Genomic DNA, 20,599 nt, shown 5'->3' on the forward strand with positions numbered 1-20,599 from the left:
ACTCTCGGTGAAAGGTTTGGTGAATATGTCAGCAACCTGCTCTGCTGTAGGACAATACTACAAATCAATGACCTACTCTTGAATGAGCTCTCGGATATAGTGCATATGAATCTCGATGTGTTTGGTCTGCTCGTGCTGGACCCGGTTCTTCGATATTGCAATAGCACTCTGATTATCACAATGTAGAACTATCGGCCTGGGAGTGGTGAATCCAAACTCTGTGAGAATCTGCTAGAGCCAAATGGTCTCAGTCACTGCGTTAACAGTGCCTCGATACTCAGCCTCAGTCGAAGAGAGAGCAATAGCATGTTGCTTCTTTCTCTGCCAACAAATGGGGCCCAAACCAAGGTGAAAACTGTAACTAGAAGTAGACTTACGATCATCAAGATCACCAGCCCAATCGGAGTTTGTGTAACCAACCAAACAAAGTCCTGTGCTTGCTGCATAGTGAATCCCATAGTGATGTGTACCCTGGATGTAATGAAGGATGCGTTTGGTGGCTTTCCAGTGAAGCTCATGTGGTTCTTACATGAAGCGGGAAACCATGCCAGCTGCAAATGAAATATCAGGGCGTGTATGGGTCAAGTAGATGAGACTACCCACAAGCTGATGATACAAAGTGGCATCAACTAGTGGAGAAGAACACTGAGCCTCAAGCTTGACTCCTGAAAGAAAGGGAGTTGGGGTAGGCTTACAATCAGCCATATGAAAGCGTGCAAGTAGATCAAGAGCATACTTGGGCTACGATAGTGTAATCCCGGAAGGTGACTATGAAATCTCTATCCCGAGAAAGTAGTGCAAAAGACCCAAGTCAGTCATAGCAAATCTCTCATGCAAAGCAGATTTGACTCTGCTAATGATGGATGAAGTACTCCCTGTAATGATCAAGTCATCAACATAGAGCACAAGTATCAAGTGAGAGTCATCCTGTCACAAAATGTAGACATTCGGATCGGAATGACACCTGGTGAACCCTACGGAGAGAAGAAAGGAATCCATCTTGGCGTACCAAGCCCTGGGGGCCTGCTTAAGGCCATAGAGAGATTTCCTTAGTCTGCAAACCAAGGAAGTATCCTGGATGAAACCTTGTGGCTGCTCCATATAAATCTCCTCATCAAGATCACCATGAAGAAAAGCACTCTTCACATCCATCTGATGTACAGCCCAACCATGAGCTACAACAATAGCAAGTGTCAAGCGAATGGAGTTCATCTTGGCTATGGGTGTAAAGGTCTCAGTATAGTCAACACCTGCAACCTGAGAGAAACCTTTCGCAACAAGCTGAGCCTTATACTTATCCACACTACCATTCGTTGCAAACTTGGTCCGATAAATCCACTTACATCCAACCATCTTTCTCCCCTTAGGGAGATGGACTAAATCCCATGTGTTGTTCCTCATCAAGGAACTATACTCTTCCTCCATAGCTTGGTCCCACTCAGGAACCCCTTATGCTTCCCTAAATGTCTGTGGATTGGAAGTGGTAGCAATGAATGCATGTGGTACATCCTGATGCTGTGATCGAGTTCTCTAGGTATTTGAAGGATCCCCAACAAGAGAACCCATGGAATCAAGTGTCTGTCGAGCCCAATGAGGTCTAGGTGGAGGTGGAGAATGAGGCTCCTCAACCGCAAGTGGACCCTGTGGAGGTGTAAGCCTACGAGTCAGAGTTGTAGGAGTCTCATCATCTGAATCACTAACATCACTATCCACAATGGAGGAAGGTGGAGGAGGTAGAGAGGCTAAGCTAGGAGAGCTTTCCTCAAAGTGAACACTCCTCTCAATGAACACCTCATGTGTCTCAGGATCCATCAATCTATATGCCTTAACACCCTCAGGATATCCAACAAATATGCAAGGCTGACTCTGAGGTTCCAATGCCTTGCATTTCTGCGGAGGTATGCGAGCCCATGCTGGACACCCAAAGACTCTGAAATGTCTCACAATCAGTTTCCTACCAACCCAAGCCTCAAAAGGAGTAATACCTTGCAAAGCTTTGTGAGGAACCCGATTCTGGATGTGTGTGGCACAACTGATAGCCTCTGCCCAAAAGGCAGGATCAAGAGAACATGCATGTATCATATAGCTAGCCATTTCTTTGAGAGTTCTATTCTTGTGTTTTGCAACCCCGTTCTGCTATGGAGTGTATGCGACAGAATGCTAAAGATCAATCCCCTCAAATGTACAAAAATCCTCAAGTCTTTTGTTCACATATTCCCTTCCATTATCTGTACGAATAATCTTGACCACTTTCTCGGATTGCTTCTCCACAGGAGTCTTGAAGTCTTGAAATTTGTCAAATACTTCACTCTTATGAAAAAGAAAGTAGACCCAAGTGAAGCGGGAGTAGTCATCAATGAAGGTGAGGACATAGCGGGCCTTACTAAATGAAGGTGCTGGAAATGGACCTGCTACATCGCTGTGAACAAGGTGAAGAACTTCCAAAGCTCTCCAAGCTTTCCCCTTATCAAACTTCTCCTTGGGATGCTTGCCCATGGAACAACCTGAACATACACCCTTTGAAAAATTGATTTGAGGTAGACCTGTGACCATGTCTTTAGTGCTGAGCTGCTGAAGATAGCGGTAGTTTAGGTGACCAAACTGCTCATGCCATAGCTTACTTTCTAAATTTGAATGAGTAAGCAAGGCCCTAAAAGGTGAACTTGGCACAAAGTGGGAGAATGAATAAAGCCTTGAGTTGTCATTGACTTGTCCCACTGCTACCAAGGCATCATCATCAAGTTCCTTTACCACAACTGAATCTAGTGTAAACTCAACCTTTTTCCCATTCCCATAGTGAGTGATTTGGTAGATAGAGAGAAGGTTGGTAGACAAGTTAGGAACATAGAGAACATTCTCAAATGTTCCATCATCCATCTCAATTGAACCATTCCCTTCAACCTCTACTTGTGTATCATCACCTATGTAAATGTGAGGTACCTTAAATGGCTCCAATGAAGAAAATTGCTCCTTTGTAGAACCCATGTGATATGAAGCACCCGAGTCAAGTATCCATTGCTGTGAAGAACCTATTGTAGCCACAAATGCTTGCCCTTTTCCCTTAGAATGTGAGGAAGAGGAAGGAGATGAATCGTTCTTTGTGTAGGCGGATGGCAAGTTGATGTTGTTTTTCTTAAGAAGATTAGTTAACTCATCAACTTGCTTTGTGTGACATCGATGCTCATCATGACCGTACTTCTTGCAATATGCACAAGTTGGTTTATCCTTCTTAGGTGGTGTCCCCTTCTTGGAAGAGGATGAAAAATCGCCTTGTGATGGAGAGGATAATTGTCCTTTTTCCTGGTGTGGCTTAGACTTAGAGTGCTTCTTCTTCTTGTTGGAATCTTTGCCTTGACTTCCTTGATTCCCTTGATTAGCCACCAAAGCCTTGGACTTTGAAGACTTGAGAAGCCCCATGTTCAACAACTTAGATTGTTCCAATATCAACATTTCTGTGAAAGCATAAAATGAAGGCATAACATAGGAACTCCCCACTCTCAAATGATGAGTTTGGAAGCTAGACACAAATGCTACATATTTTGGTGCAAGCTTGTCCAACAAGTTGAATATCAACTAAGCAACCTTTTTGTCAATTCCACAATCCTTAAGCTTTGCTCTTAGCTCATTTGCTTTGGTGACATAATATTGGATTGTATCAAAACTCTTGGGATCCAAGTTGGTGAGCTCATTGTCAATTTTGTAACCTCTGATTTCATCAACTTGACCATATAATTTCTGAAACATATCCCAAGCCTCTTTGATTGTTGTACACTTCTCAATGTGAAAAATGAGGTCATCTGATACATACTTGTGCAAAATTCCAAGAGCCATGCAATTCTTAGTGAGCCACTCTAACTGAGAATTTGGATTAGCCTTAGGATCAGGTGGTGCTGCTATTGTTCCATCTATGTAATGCATGAGACCTTTTTCCATTAATTTACTCCATACTTTAATTTTCCATGATGCATAATTATGTGGAGTTAAAGGTGGAAATTTATGAGGACTCTTTGCAACAAAAATGAAAGAGCACAAAGAGAGGCACAATCACACAAGACACCCCCCCAAATTCACTCAATCAAAGAACCCCCCCAAAGTGATGATTTGGCACTTTATAATTAATGCGTATACAATGGGCCACTTGCAAAAAATGGCAAAGTGGACTTCTGATTACAATTTTACAACTGCCTCAATAAGGCCAAAAGAGACTCAGACTGATAATGCAAGAGATCTAAACTAAGATCCAAGCACATTACAAGTACCTAATAGGCCAAATAAGACCAATATCTGAAAGTACAATTTCCACTCAAAATCTCTGAAATCTGATCATAGATTATGAAAGTAGACGAAAAAAAATGCACTTTCAAAAAAAATGGCACCTGAAAAGGAGGTCGTATGAGCTCAAACAAGGCCTTTGAAGTTGCAGAATTGAGTATTGCACAGGTACAGCTGAGAGAATCCAAAAATTTTGAAAACCCTATGCACCAAAATCATAAAATAACTACACCACTACGAAGATCATGAAATTTTAGCCCATTTCAAAAAAAATTGCACCAAAAAAGGAGCAAAAATGAGCAAGATATGGCCTTTCAAAGTTGGACTGCAAAACTGAAAAGCTCAATGAAGAGGGGGTCAAAAAATTTCAAAAGTCTGCTGATGTGGCACTGACATCAGCAATTTACGAGCTTAAATTTGATGCCCATTTGGCCATCACAAAAATGTCATCTCCCCCCTGCGTGGTGTCCGTACCATACGGACATGTTGACTGTGCAAGCTGATGTGGCGGACGTACCGTACCAAGCAGACGTGGCGTACGGATCTGACGTGGCAGACAGACGTGGCGTACAGATCTGACGTGGCAGAGATTATGTGACCACGGGCCAGTGGCCCCCTACCACGTGGTGGACGTGGGTCGCCGGTTTAAAAATTGCCGGTGGAAGTGTCGCCGAGAGGTGTGGTTGACGGCCGACAGGGTCCCGGCAGCGCTGGAGCTGGGCGGCTCATTTCCCAGCGGCACAGAGGCTGGGCGGTGCGGGAGGTACATGGCAGCGGTAGGACACGGCAGCAGCGGGAGGTGCACGGCGGTGGCAGCGGTACACGCAGGTACGTCCCTACAACCTGCAACCTGCAGGGTACTACGGGGTACGGGGGGGTCTGCGGACCCCCCCAAAAAAAAAAAATTTAATTTATTTTTTTGAATTTTTCCAAATTTTCTCTTTTTTTTTTTTCGAAAAATAATTTTTAAAAAAATTTCGAAATCCATACGATAATAGCCAAAATGGGGAAAAAAAATTTCTCACCAAAATAGGTCGACTTTATAGTCGAAATTCATGGAAACGGCCTCCCGGATTCAACGGTGACGTCCAAATCGCTGTACGATGCCCCCCAAAAATGAAGATCCCCAAATCCAAAAATTGAAGCCTTCCACGATGTCTCCAAAAACCAATCAATGAAGCCCCAATGGCTCTGATACCATGTCGGATTTTGCCAAGATCAAGGGCACAATGAAAAGCATAAAAAGAGAGACAATAGAATGATAAGAACAAACTGTATTCTCATCAATATGCAAAATGATCAACTGGATTAACCAATACAATGATTATAGGCTTGCTTATATAGGCAAGGCCATATGGATGTACGAGCACACAATTATGACATGTGGCTCAATGAAAAACAAGGGTAGGTAAGAAATACTAGGGGTAGGTAGGAGAAATAATATAATATTCCACAAGAGGTGGATGACCCACCGAATGTGGAGTGTAACAGCAAAATAAGACCACAAAAGGTGGAATTTCTCCTACAAGCTCTATCCCTATGTGCACACTTCCCTAAGTGTCTCAAATCCAAACTATGAAGAGATGCATTATCCTAAGTTAACTTAAGTAAAGTGTAATAATATCCATAATGAATATTTATTTACACCAACAAAAAACGTAAATACTCTTGAAAAAGGATACTCAAAAAGATGTCAAATAAAGCCCTTAGTATAGTAACCTACAATACCACAATATTAGGAATTAAATATTGCAAACCACTTTGTTATCAAAATCAAAATCATTAGGAATATTTCTCGATGTTATAAAATTTGAGGGTACATATATGGCCCCTATTTTTTCTTTCTTTTATGGAGGTAGAAATAGGGTATCATGCATACCACATCGAATTGTAAAGACAGTGATGAAAAATTACCTTGGTAAGGTCATTTAGAAAGACATTGTCAAGTTGAAAATCACTCTATAGAAATGAGCATGGAATCAAAATTTAAATGCAAAAAAACAACATATGAACTGGAGCTCACAAGCTCAAGCTATTATGAAATGAATTAAATGTGTAAAATTAGGGTTTAGAAAAATCTTACCATAAATAGTGGAAGTTTTGACTTTTCTAATATTTATTTATCCTATTTATTTTCTTGTTATTATAGAGAGGTCTACATGAGCATGATAGAAAATGTGCCTTGCTGATGAGTGTATCAACCACCTAGGCTCCAAGTACAAAGGGGAGAGATTATAGAGGGCATCCAAACTCATGAGGTATGCCACATTGAATTTTCTTTGGTTTTGATTTTTAATTTTTAGTTATATTTTAAGTGCTTTGTCACCTTCTCTAGATGTCGAAGTCCAAATTGAGTGCTTGAGTTCAATATGGGTGCCTAGGTCTTGTTTGTGTACTTGGGTCCAAACTAGTGTCTATGGGATTTTTCTTGAAACTTGGTGAAATAAATAAGAATTTGTAGATTTGATTGATAAAATCTCTTTGATATTATAACATGTTCCTCTTATGATGTGAGAGCATGAAAGTGGTCATATATACACATAATTCTATGACCAAACATATTCCATAGCACTACAGGTGACAACATTGACCATATAGTAAAAGTGATCCTAGACTAACACATCTATTAACCTAGGATCAATTCCTTTTTATTATATAATATTTGATAGAGATGAAAAGGCTTGACTACTATTATAGGGAAGAGAAGGTTGTCCTAGATTCACCAAATGTGTGGGTGAATGAACTAAGAAAAAGAAGAATATATAGAACAATATTGATAGAATATAGAAATTAAAAAATTAAAATGCAGATCAAAGAGGTAAACATATAGAAATATGACATAAAAAGGAACCTTAATTTGTATACTAGGACAAAAATTGTTGGACTAGTGTGTTGTTGGCTATAGGCTAAGTTGCCTATGATTGATAGAAAGGAGCGAAAATTCCTATAGGTCTATCTCCCAAAAATCTAGCCAAAAAGTGTCAAACACATGTGCTAAGTACCCTACTCCCTACTCTAGAGGTGTTGGCAATATGTGTTGTCATTGATGTCAAACTAATGTCTAACAATATATGTTGTCATTGATTGTTGACAATTGTTGTGTTGTTATTGATGCCAAGTTCTTGTCACTGATGTCAACCTGGACTTTGTGAGTTGTCATTAAGCAATAGAATAAAAGAAATCACCCAAAATTTAGAGTTTTCCAAGTAAGATTTGGAGATGATAGATGAGAGCAATTCCTTGGTTGATGAAGATAAAAACTCAATTAAAATTAAAGATATTTTACTAATGATGTTTTATCAACCAGCATATTCCCCAAGCCAAAGAGATATTATGAGGAGATAAACCTCATGTACAAAGAGTCACCTCCCATGTTGTGAATTTTTTGTATTTTTATCCTAAAATGTCAATATAACTAGTGAATCCTCAATTATATTAGAGAAAGAAAGATCAAGAAGCAATTTTGTATGAGATTTGTGACATATATTACAAAGTGAGTTCTTAGGTGTTCAATTGCCAATTGATAATGGTAGAGAAATTACTTTAGTCAAGTAGAAAAAGAGTGAAAGTAGACAAAAAATTAATTATAAAGAGAGAATAAGAGATCCAAGAGTAGATAATAGATTAGGAGAAAGGATAGCCCCTAGGAATACAAAATGAATAAAGAACACCTATACCTCCTCCAAATATGGATGCACATATGGTTATGCTTCCTATTTTTGGAAATACACCAAGTATGCTAGTGAGCATCTCTTTATCTTGGATTTTTATTGGAGTGGGTTTGGCATTAATGATGACTAGACCTAATTATATGATTTGGTAGAGACCTCAATGGTTATGCACTAAGATGGTGCATTAAAGAACTCCTTAGGCATGATAAAGCATGCAAAGAATTGAGTGACTTATTTTTGATAAATTTCCATTCACCTAATGTATGAATAAAATATGGAAGATGAGAAAAACTAAGGATAAATTAGTAAAATATTATGAACATTTATCTAAAAGCATGCTTAGAAAAGTAGAACAAACTTTGACATAAAAGAAATGAACGGTTTATTTTAGGATTAACCCCTCACATTATAATAAAAGTAGATGAGAAATTTTTCCTCTTCATATAAGGATGAAGTAGAACTGATCACCAAAGTAGAATCTTAGTCAAAGATATGGGAGAATGATTTAGTAGGAAAGAATGAAATTGATAATTTCAAATTGAAGTGGGAGAACATAATGTTGAAGTAAAAAATTCTAATGAAAGGTAAGAAGGTTGAGATTTTTGCACCACCTACAATAAATAAAATTTGGTTTAAAAAGTATGGTTGAGAAGAACATCTAAGGAATAAATGTTTGATAATCAAAATCACTAAGAAGGCTATGAAAAGTAATTGCCGAGCTTTCAATATGATAGCAAAAAAATAATTATTTTCCCTCCCTTTTCACATCACAAAATAAATGTCTTGAATTTTACAAATACCCTATTGCCTTCATGTTCCAAGTCAATCTCTTTAACGCATAGATCTCTTATGTTTGTAAATGTGAATGATTGTCCTCGAGATACTCAGCATAGGCAGGAAGCTCAAACATTCACACAATGATAAATTACAGATGTAATGCGATAAAGGTCACTTTAGTGATTGAAATATGTACAACCCTCATCCACTAAATCTGAATGGCTGCATGCTCATAAGAAAGCTTATAATGTTAGGATACGTTCAGGAGTGCGTCATTAATTCAAATATTGTAAACCATCTCAATTCCATAATATAGCATTCTTTGAGGCATTTTGTTAAACAGTTTAGGAACCTTGTCTATTCTTCAACATTTTCCATACATGTCCATCAGAGCATTTCCAACTGTAATATTTGACAACAATCCCACTTTCATTATCGTTTAATGGATGTCTTAATTGTGTTACAAAGCTCCCATTTTGGCATAGGCGGGGAGAACGCTAGCTTTACAGCTATGAATGTCCATATACTACAGAATTTTCATTGTCAACAAACCCATTTTCTGCATATCCTCCAACCGTAGCATTCCATGGTCAAGCAGTTCATTGCCTCCTCTTCGCTTCTACATTTTCCATACGTGCCTACAACCCCACAACCAATGACAATAGATATGTAAGCAGTAATGAAAAACCCAACAACCTATAATCATTACCATTGATTCGATGAGTAGGTGTGGGGGAAACTGTCAGCATTTATAAGTGGACAACAATTGAACACATCAGATGTCGGTGTAGAATTCTAAGAGCTGTGTATGCCAAATTTAAAGACGCTACGTACTGTACAGCACCAAAAGCCTGAGTTTGATTGTCATTTGTATCTAAATTAGACAGCTATGCCACCTTTGTCACGCGGAAACTTGTTTCTTCTTGTTTTATCGACTAAGACATTAATTCCTCTGTGGAATCTATAGACCACATAATAAGTTGATTGTAATTTATAAAATGTAAATCTTATTCATTTCACAAGATTTGTACGAGTTGTAGACATTACAATTATTAATCCAATTCTAATCATTGTCATATCATTCTCTAACCATTAATAACATTGTTTTTACATTACTTACAAATTTTTATTAATCTGTCACATTTAATTTCTATTTAATCCATTTGAAAATAATTTTTATTTTTGTCTCTTCAATCAACTTATTCTCACATCCGTTAAACATATCTCATTTTAGAAAATTCTTTCCAATAATAAACTAGCTTTGTCTTTAAATTGAAGCTTGATTTTCAAATTTATCTATCAATTAAATTACACAATTCATTATTGTCTTCTCATCAATTCAAAATGATATTTTTCAATTAATAGTTGAATTGATTCCATTCCATAGATATTTCAGTTAAATTCGCATCCTCATCTTTATTTATTTTTTAAATTCTATAAATAAAATTCTTCCTCCATTGTTTTCATCAATCGAATTTATGCAAATCAATTATTAATCATATCTAATGTTATACTACAGAGCTACATCCACTTTCAATTAGATGAAACTAATGTTTTTTATTATTATAGCAGCTATAAAAGAGTGCTAACCCTTAAAACAACAGTCCACGAACAGTAAGTTACGACAAAACAAGAGAGCAAATCCCCAAAGAAATTAAGTATAACAGATGAAGAAGCCTGTCAAACCGACTACTATCCAAATCCAAGAGGAGGAAACTAATGTTGTATTGGAATCGTACCAAACTAATTAAATTAAAGAATTCTGAGAAATTTCTTGTCCTGAGAGTACAATAGATTAAATCGGCTTCGGATTCAATTTGATGTCTAATGGGTGCATTCAGTAGGAAGGCCCTGTGGAAACCTTTTGGTGTCCGAACAGTAATCATATATCATATAGTTCTTGCGCACCCATCGAAGCTGCTGCTGCTCAGCCGAATCCAATGCTGCTTGACTGTACCACGCATTTGCAGAGCAGTCAGAGGAAGAAGTGCACACCTGTGCATTAAAATTCTTGTATGAGGCGACGAAGGGGGCTTTGCTCCAGTCGATCTTCACAAGCCCACCTCTAGTTGCCCAATCGTCTCCGTTCCACAGACTCGAATATATTCTCATGCCTTGATTCTTCGGATACGCCACACCCACATTCTCATTGTTCTTAAACACTCTCACGGGAGTTCCATCCACAGAAAATCTGCTCAATACCATCACCATAGTTTATTTATTAGAACGGACACAGTAATACTTTAGAGCCTTAGCCCAGAAGAATTTTAAGCACTTTAGTGGAAGGGGTAACCGTAAATTTAATACTACTTACAAAATTTGTTGGGGATTCCAGAGAACTGAATAAGTGTGGAAGTCTGCAGTGGGATCAAACCAGAGGTAGATTCGCTGTTCTCGATTGCCTTGGCCTTGTGAGAAAACATTTGTCTGCACGATATAGGGATCGCCAGACAGGTTTCCCAGAAACTCAAAGTCTATTTCGTCGTGCTTATCTCCTTGAGAAGACATCTGCGCCCATCAAAGATAAATATTCAGTAAATGAATTTACATGGAACACTCAGTTCGGAAGCAGTAAAATTCAATGTCCACTGGGTATTAGTTCAACAACTAGGGCATATTGAAGAGAGAGGGAGAGGGAGAGAGAGTTACATAGTAAGCTGTTACAGTGCCTGCCGTATTACCGGGTACCAACTTGATTTGCATATCAATTTTTCCAAAGAGATATTCATTCTTCGATTGGAACCCTGAACCTGTTTCAATTAACAAAGGTTAGTCATATTCAAAACAGCGAAAAATGGATGGATTAACTTATAAAATGGACATAATATATACCTGAGGACTGATCGAGAGTAAGCTGCAACTGCTGGCCGTTGTCAAGTATCTTAGCGTACTCATTACCCCACGTGATGTCAAAGTCGCTGTAAAAATTTGCAGAGACATTCTGCAAATAAGCAAGATGTGTTAAGACTATAAATAAGAAGAGCAGCGCCATGGATATTGTGAAGCTGTAGAAGTCGAATATTAATGTGATAGAGCAGAAAGCAAAGGGCGATGGAAATTATGAGGCAAAGGGAAGATATATATATACAAGCAAAAAGCCATCGAGCGAAAATTTCTGGGAAGTCGATTTAGCAGTGGTAGGCGGAAGCCGCGGTGTATAGCTGTCAGTTGTTTTGGCCGCGGAGGCGAAAGGAAACGAAATCAACATGGAACAAACAGATGTTTGTGCGTGACAGAGGCTTCACAGCTGTGGATAGCAATAACTTTCTTGGCATTGTGTGGGGACATTTTAATTTGAAATTTGATAACTTGTGGGCACATACAAGTTCTGACGGTTCTGACTGCCGCCGCCCATGAGCAAATTGTATTGTGAGGATGATATTGAGTCATCTCTCTGCTTATCCATCAATTCGCAATTTCCGACCTGCTCCTTGGGTCCCAAACATCTTCTACAAAAATTATGTATACAACACAACAAAAGAATTCTAGAGTCTTAAAGTTAAGAGGCGTGTACGCCTGTGCATACACACAGCCTTCTCCTCTAAGGCCTTTCACCTCTAACGACGCCTAGCATAAAGCATTGCCATACCTGTTCAAGCAGCGATCTTCCCCAATACTATCGAACTCAGGCACAAAAATGATGTTCTCTGATGCCAAATAATGATGAAAGCTTGCTTGATTCATTATTCATTATTGATTGATTGAATATAAAGGCAGGATGGTTGTAAGGCATAATGACGTAACTATAATCCCATGTAACAATAACAATGTAATAACTGTGATTAGATTTGCTAACATTCTTTGGTTAGTTTGTTCTTGTTACAAGATTTATGTCTTCTTTATAGACAATTGAGAAAAAATTTGTACATGAATTCAAATCATTTAGAAATTTAAAATTAACTAAGAGGTTCAAAATAATTAAATAAAATATTTGTAAAAATAGGTATTATATAGTTATTCTCTAATAACATCAATTGTAATAACACATGTCATGAGAATGTTCAAAAAAATTATAGGTGGAATATTCTAATTCCACAAAATTCCTATGAGAGAAATTATGTAAAATAAATTTTTAAATTTGATGATGAAAAATAATTTAAAAAACCATATTTATAATATAGCACTAGATGTAGCACGAGAAAACCCTTTAAGGAAAAACCTCACCTCCAAAATCATTCACATAACTTCATGTATTATATTAGGAATAAGATAACATTACACTTGTAGAGTATTTATGTTTGATACATCTAAAGGATTAAACCAACAAGCCACACTCATCTATGTAAACAAGTGAATGAGAACTATGTAGCCACACATCTCCATCCATGCTTCATGTAATCAAATAAGCAACATATAAGAGATTGCCAATCTAACCTAAGAGACTAATACTGTTCTTGCTTTTATTTAAAAAAAATTACACAAAATACGTAAGTAGTGTTGCATAAACCATGTGTCTCAAAATCATGAGCTCCATAAACAATGACTTCCCAAATTAAATATTACCTTAGTGACTCCCATATTAAATAGTTACCCTAAAGTGACTTCTACATTCAATATCTAACCAACATCTTATAAATAATTCAAGTGTCCCCCATAATTCATATCATATGTCATATCTACATCACAAGATGCATCACAATTAAATATTTATATAGTGTGCAACACATGTTTCCCAAAATTCTCCCAATTGTTGTTTAATTGCATAAGTGGTCAAATATAAGCTCAATAAAAACAAAAAATCCTTATAGCGAACATCTAAATGTCCATGTTCTCCGTCAAGATCTACCTATAACAACCAAGCTGACCTCCATCTCAATTAAGAACTATCTCTTCTTCCACCATGCCAATGAATGAAAAAAAATATCATATCTAAAGGTGGTGATACACTAACTATCACATAGGAAAATTAGCAAACTTTGTCACAATTCATTATCAAAATGCAAATGCTAAATATAATTATAAAATATAGTCATAAGTAGAAGCTAAGAACTTGCCAATAATAAGAATACCAACAAAAGCCAACTGAAAACATCCAACTAACCATACCTCAAAAATAAGATCATCACATATAAATATAACCATCAACAAATCCAATACAATCTAAAATCATAATTTCCTTTATATACACTATCCTACACTTACACTATACTCTAATGTAAAAAACAAAAGTAAATATACGACAAACATTATATTATAATGAAAATATTTAACAAATTACATATATACATCCTGGAATTTCTATTGCATAGATATGGTCAAATATAAAATAAATTAAAACATCCAAAATCCTACCAATAACAGTGACATAAAAATCTTCTCTCGCTAAGGAAATCGTCGGCCCTTCTAAATGGACAGTAAGATTGACACGTGGTACGTCGGTGGCCGATTCCGAAATTGCAATGTAGGACGTCACCCCACACAAAACATCAAAACCAGCTTGTTATGTGTATGTATACACATTACACAGCTATTCCCATTCTATCATCTGGAAACTTGTTTTATGCCCTTACGAAGCTGCCAAAATAAATGACAGCTATACACCACTTGCAATGTTTGGCTTCCAGAAATTTGTGGTTGATGGGTTTGCTCCTCTACCTTCCTCATAAATATCTCTTACATTTTCTCAGCGCTTCAAACGCCCTTTGTTTTCTTCTCTATTTGCAATAATATATGGCTTCCACTTTGGTAGCTTCATATTGTGCATGGCGCTGCTCCTTTTATGATTAATCTTATCCCACGGCCTTCTTCCTCTGATTGCTCTGCAAATTCATGCGATAATGTATGACAAATATGTTCCATAGGATAATGTGATGCGATCATGATCATATGTAAAGAGGTGGTGGAAATTAGCACCAGTGTTGCTTTCAATAAGAATCATAAACAACTGATGAAAGTCATCAATGTTAAATAAGAAACATGCAATAAAAGATAAACTTAAGATGTCATTATGAGAAGTATTGATGAATTTTGATCTTCATAAACATGTGAACATAAGATGTAAATATGATAATAATAAAACTATTGAACAAAAGCTAATAAGATATAAACAAGTGAAAATTATCATGGACTATGAATGATCAAACAACATAAATAAAAGAAATTATCGTACCCCATTTCTCACTCTTCACCATAATATGAAGATGGTGACTTCCTCAAGCTAACTCAAATATGTTAAAATAAAAGAGAAAAAGAGAAAAAGATCCAATATCAAGATCAAAGATCAAAGATAAAGATAAAATGATCAAAAGACAAATCAATAAGAAAAATAAATAAATGACAAACTAGCCAACAAGTAGCATACGCTAAATGGATAATCTCAATGTAAATAGTTTTGGATATAGAGAAGAGGTAGGCTCAAGTAGCTAGTAATTTAACTACAACCTTTCTTCGATGAAATATTCAAACACAAATAGACCAAAGGTATTTCGATTGGGAAACTCAAAGTTCAAAGAGAGCCAAACAACCTCTTATGTTCCCTTATTGTAAAGAAGATGGATTATTGATTCAGAATTTTTTAGGTCTAAAAGAATGCATAAATGATGATATAAATTGATAAAATATAATTACAAACACAAGAATTAATAAAAAGTAGCAAAAATGAAAAAGAGACACAAAGGTGCACCTGGAGCTCAAAGCATATAGTTTTTTGTACCAAATTAGTTTGGTGGGTGCCTTTAAATTCCAAGTTTACATAAACTAAAGGAAATGTCCAAATTTTGAATCAGAAGAATTAAAGCTTGTATCACTTAAAAACCTAACTTAAACAAATAGGACTAGGGTGCTGGGCACCCCTCTCTAGGCTATTTCTCCTAAATTTGTGATGACAATCTTCATCTTTGAAAATATAATCTTCATATATCTTTGAATTATTATAAGATTATGGATCTATACCTAGACAAGCACAAAGAGAGGGAAAATGGTTATGGCTATATAGGATATTGCCTTAGTCAATCCCCTATTTTGGTATTCATACTTCCACAAATAACCTAATCGATATTGAAATAAATTTTGTTATTTGAACCTTAACTGTGTCTAAGGTTGTGACAAGTAGTGACATATATAAACATAAAATGGAAACCCTACTCAAGTGTGTTAATGTGGAGCCCTAGAAAAATCAATCAAAAGGTGGTGTACAAGTTTGAAACTTTTGACCTACTTGTCCAAACTTGAAAAAAATTATATATTATTGTTCTACACTTCATTCTTTACACAATTTTCTTTTTGCATTTTCAATTACTTTCTAGTGCATGTTATATGACTCACACACTTAGTGATCTAATTTTCAGGATGCATCCACTTTGAAAAATCATTTAAAAAAAATTAACAAAAAATTACAAAAAAAATAGACAACTTCTTTTAGTCATGCTTAACTATATTTCTATCAATGGATTTTTCAAAATACTATATGCAACTATGAAAAATTTCACCCACACACCAAACATTATATTATGTTTTGTTAAAATAATGGGAACAATTTTGTGTGTGTTAAGGATTTGACCCTCTTAATCTTATCCATTTTTGTAAAACTTTACTATTTTAGAAACTATATTTAGAATACTACAATTCTAATTTTTTTGGTATCTTCAAATTTTGAGTGCACGAGTCTCAAATTACTCCTCCAAGTTCAAGTTTAGCTAATTTCAAAAAGGAAAAAAAAGTGGCCACTTATAGCCCCCTTATTGTACATCATCTTGGTACATTTACCCTAGGGAAAGGATGACATTCAATCAGTCCCCTTTGATGATGATGTGAGAAAAACCTTAAGCACAAGAAATTTTAAGTTTAAACTTTAGTTTCTCACAATAAGGAGATCATCTAGTGAGAAACCTTAATTCTAGGGAAAAGACTTCCCATTATTTGAGAGACCCATAGAGAAAAAAAAAATTATGACTAAAGGGATTTTGGAGATCACTCTAAAAGGGATAATTTGTTATTAGCCTTGCATTGATTCTATTTTTTTCAGATCCGAGCATTGTTTCTTACAACTCTAGATAAATGAACAGGTCAAGTCTAAGTTTTTTCTTCATAGAAACACATTATTGTCTACTTAGAATATTTCCAACAATTAGGGTTGGAATCATCATTTTGAGAAATGATGGAAATTAGAGCTAGGGTGAAAGTGAAAATAGCTAAAACCCCAGTCACGAGCATTAAAGACAAATCTTGTAGTTTAGTTGTAGATGATGGTGGTTCAAAAGAGGAGGATGGTGATGATGGTGAATGCCCCTCAGATGATGATAGTGATCTCCTTCTTGATATTTTGCTGGGATCCCATGCCTTCCATTTAGAGGCCTTGGTCCATTTAGAGGCCAAAATGGTTCCTCTAGAGAAGGGTTTTGGTGCTTTAGTGATAGAGTGTTGGATCAATGATATGAAGGATGTTGTTGATGAGAGACCCCCTAGTCTGAGGTGTTGGTTCCCTTTCCCATCATCGTCGCTTCCTCTTATTGGGGCATCTAATAGGGCTTCATCATTGCTACAACCCCTATTATGCTTTCTTTTTAAATAGCCAATATAGATCTTGGTGGGTGAGGACACTAATGGTGGTGTAATTGATGCCTCCTTGGGTGTTTCTTGTTCTTCCCTACCCCTTGTAGCTATTTTTTCCACTAGTATTTTGGTGGCAAGTAGAGAAGGATCTGATACGTTGGTTGGTTTGACCAACCTCTCAAAACCCCTCATCCTAGATGTCTCGAAGATCAGTGTCTCAATTTCCTTGGACTTTTAGAATATAAACATTGTTTTGGACAAATATTTGGAAAAATCAACAATTAGTATTCTATATCCCCTAATGATTTGTGTAGAACTTTGGGGGGAAGCCTTTGGTTTGAAATACAATCAGATAACATGTACCATAATGGTGAGGATGTTGGTGACAATATTTTGGGGGTTACTACTTTCTCAATGTTGGTTGAACCTTCTATTATTCTTGTTCCTCATGTGGCTAGCACTTCTTCAACTCCTAGTGTGATGGTATTTGAAGTTAAGATCCCAAAGTCTTTTTTTATTGATCTATTTTATTGTTTAAAGAGGTTTCTTGTTGGGATATTTTGTGGAAATCTTCCTCATATTAAAACTATTAGAATATGGGTTTATCAAGTCTAAAAATGTAAGGACAAATCAACATAACAAAAATATCGAACAACTATTTTATTTTCTCATTTTCTAATTCTAAGAAATTTTCTAGGATTATTTTGAAGGCCCCTGGTTCCTAGGTTTGAATGACCTCTATCTTTCTAAATGAGTGTTTGGTTTCAACCCTTTAAAGGTGATCCAAAGGATAAGGGTTCACACAAAAATCACCTTGAACATATTTCACAACAATGGGCTCCTCCCATCCTATTTGTCTTCTCAACCTTCAAAATAATCTCAAGGGGTTACTATACTTCAATAGACTACAAAACACCAACATTGAACAACACATACTTTAAAGAAACCAAACATGGCATTGACTCCTACAACCCACTTGGCACCAATCTGACTCTTGCATTGAGAATAATTTTTTTTGATAGACAAAAATACAACCAAGGTTCGTAAGCCCCAAAATCCTTTTGAGATTTGCTTAAAGGAACCCCACACAACATTGACACCCTTCTCACTTGGCTCACAATGAGAATAGGTTTCTACAATGACCTCATTTGCAAAGAGGATCTAACTGAACATTAGGACTGAGACAATATGGAACAAAGAGGAAAGTCATCAATACAAACTAATCCTTCACCAAGGTTCTTCCAATAACTACTAATTATTGAAAAGGACCTTTCCACTTACCTCTCAGACACAAAAAACCAACACTAACTTCCTTCCTAACCCTGCAAAGTGTAGGAACTCAATTTACTATCATACTATGATAGTCACAACCCCTTCCTTAGGACAGTCACTTCATTACACTGTTTCTTGATTTCTTGGACTTACCACTTCTTGGATTATGGTTGGAACTCTTTTCCACACCCCCCACTACCTTCCAATGGTCTCTCAAAACCCTCTTTTCATTGGAACACTTTCAAAACATCAACAACTTGTTGTTCATGACAGTCTGATTTTCAGTATGAAATGCAAAAACAAAGTCATTCATAACTTTCCCAAGAATAATCATTAAAAAAGTTACAAGGGTTTTACCAAAACGGGTAACCCTAGTCAGGGTTTTGGCAGTTTTAAGGAAATTATGATTTTTCCTTCAAAAAGAAATGAAATCAAATGCCACAAACACTAAAATGAAGTCAACTCACTACCCTATGACATCGAATAGATTTATAATCAAAACAAATAACTTTTACCATGAAACTAAAGAAATATCAAACTGCAATATTTAGAAAAACAATGATAATTAAGGAAAATGTGAACATTTTATTGATTTATTTCTTCAAAACACACCAAAAAAACTTCATTTGAACCCTCACACTCAAATATATACTACCTACATCCAAAAACAACCCCCAAACCGACTCCAACTAACTCTAACCACCCATTTTGTATTTTGACAACCATTTTTGCATTTTTTGCATAACTTTTTGTCAAGATGACAATTTTTGACTAACTAGTCAATGTGACCACAAAAATTGATGAATGACCCCCAATATGTGCCAAAATGAACAATATGAGTCCAATTACACTATTTCTACTTGTTGACGACTGTTTTGACACACCCGTCAACAGTCAGGTAGCCAATGTGAACACTCACCACCTCTCCTGAAAAGTAACGAGTTTGGGAAAACTCCCTACTCCAAGGTCTCTATAATCGGGTCTCGATGGTGATGGGTAGCCCAATGGTTGATGTGGTTATACCTGTAAAGGGGCCTGCTAGTTAGAATTAAATCTCACTGGTTATGGGTAATTGTAGTTCCTTTTTTTTTGTATTTTTATGGTTTAAGATTATCTGGGAAATAAAATGCGAAGCGTAAAGGGAAACAAAAAAATAACAATAAAGGCCAATATAATGACAACTTAATGAACTACTCAATTAGTTCCCTGCAATCTAAGCAATTATCAAATATTATCCAAGTTAGCATTCAACAACGGACCTCCAGAAAACTTGCAAAATCATCAATTTCACAAATCTATGGAAATTAAATCATCAACAATATGGCCTATCACAATAATTCTCATACACCACTGACGTGCGCAATATGATTCATAAAGTGATAGACAAAAAGATTAAATCATGTTGCTAACTCCAAATAATAGATGTTACCAGATTACACAGAACAATTTGGTAGAATATAAACATAGATCATGCAATCTACAAGCTTCTGCTCATATTAATCTCAATGAATGTATAACAAAAATAACTCAAACTTCTTAACAATCTGCAAAATATTCTAAAATCTCTAAATAGACCACAAATTATGCTCATTTGGTAGAAGTTTGAGTTGATGGCAATAATAAGAATAAAAATAAAAATAGGCTGGATGACCTATCTATATAGGGTGAACTAATATAAAAATGGTACACTAAAAAATCAAAAATGAAATATAGACAAGGTGCCCAGTCATAGACATTTAAAAAATGGTCAAATAAATACAAAATGTCAAAAAAAGGAGCTTCTTATAGGCCAATTAAGAGCTTCAATCATATCGAAATCTATTAATAGAGAGAGGGGGTGATTACTATTCATGATATGTACAGGAATTTATGCTAAGTCTCGCTATAGGAACTTGCTTACCAAATTTGATATTAGATTAATTTAACTATATTTATTGAAAATGCAATGGGTTTTGACCATGTCTAAGATTATTATGGCTTGATGTGGACTCGTAGAATACCAAAGAGCGTTATTGCTGATTATGGAACAGGTATATGAGAAGTTAGGAGTTGGGGCTTGGACAAAAGATATGCTAGGAGTAAAGGAAAATCCAACAACCTATAATCTTTACCAATGA

At 36.2% G+C, this 20,599-nt stretch overlaps 1 protein-coding gene across 1 annotated transcript; it reads right to left on the bottom strand.

The window, feature by feature from the left end:
- Positions 1–10,257: 10,257 nt before the first annotated feature.
- On the bottom strand, positions 10,258–11,785 carry LOC131032100 (xyloglucan endotransglucosylase protein 1). The gene is made up of 4 exons (XM_057963019.2): positions 11,553–11,785; positions 11,370–11,470; positions 11,035–11,228; positions 10,258–10,911 (listed from the first exon to the last, which is right to left on the bottom strand). The coding sequence occupies exons 1-4, from the start codon at positions 11,710–11,712 to the stop codon at positions 10,545–10,547; spliced, it is 822 nt and encodes a 273-aa protein (XP_057819002.2). The 5' UTR covers positions 11,713–11,785; the 3' UTR covers positions 10,258–10,544.
- Between the last annotated feature and the right edge of the window lie 8,814 nt (positions 11,786–20,599).

This window comes from Cryptomeria japonica, chromosome 4, assembly GCF_030272615.1.
Source record: "Cryptomeria japonica chromosome 4, Sugi_1.0, whole genome shotgun sequence".
NCBI lineage: Eukaryota > Viridiplantae > Streptophyta > Pinopsida > Cupressales > Cupressaceae > Cryptomeria > Cryptomeria japonica.

What these genes read in the sequence shown, in the direction of transcription:
- LOC131032100 (XM_057963019.2), bottom strand. Translation starts at nt 11,712, where the DNA reads ATGGCGCTGCTCTTCTTATTTATAGTCTTAACACATCTTGCTTATTTG. An exon ending in TACTCTCGATCAGTCCTCAG is followed by an intron (nt 11,471 to 11,552) that starts GTATATATTATG and finishes TAATTGAAACAG; the next exon opens with GTTCAGGGTTCCAATCGAAG. An exon ending in GCACTGTAACAGCTTACTAT is followed by an intron (nt 11,229 to 11,369) that starts GTAACTCTCTCT and finishes TGATGGGCGCAG; the next exon opens with ATGTCTTCTCAAGGAGATAA.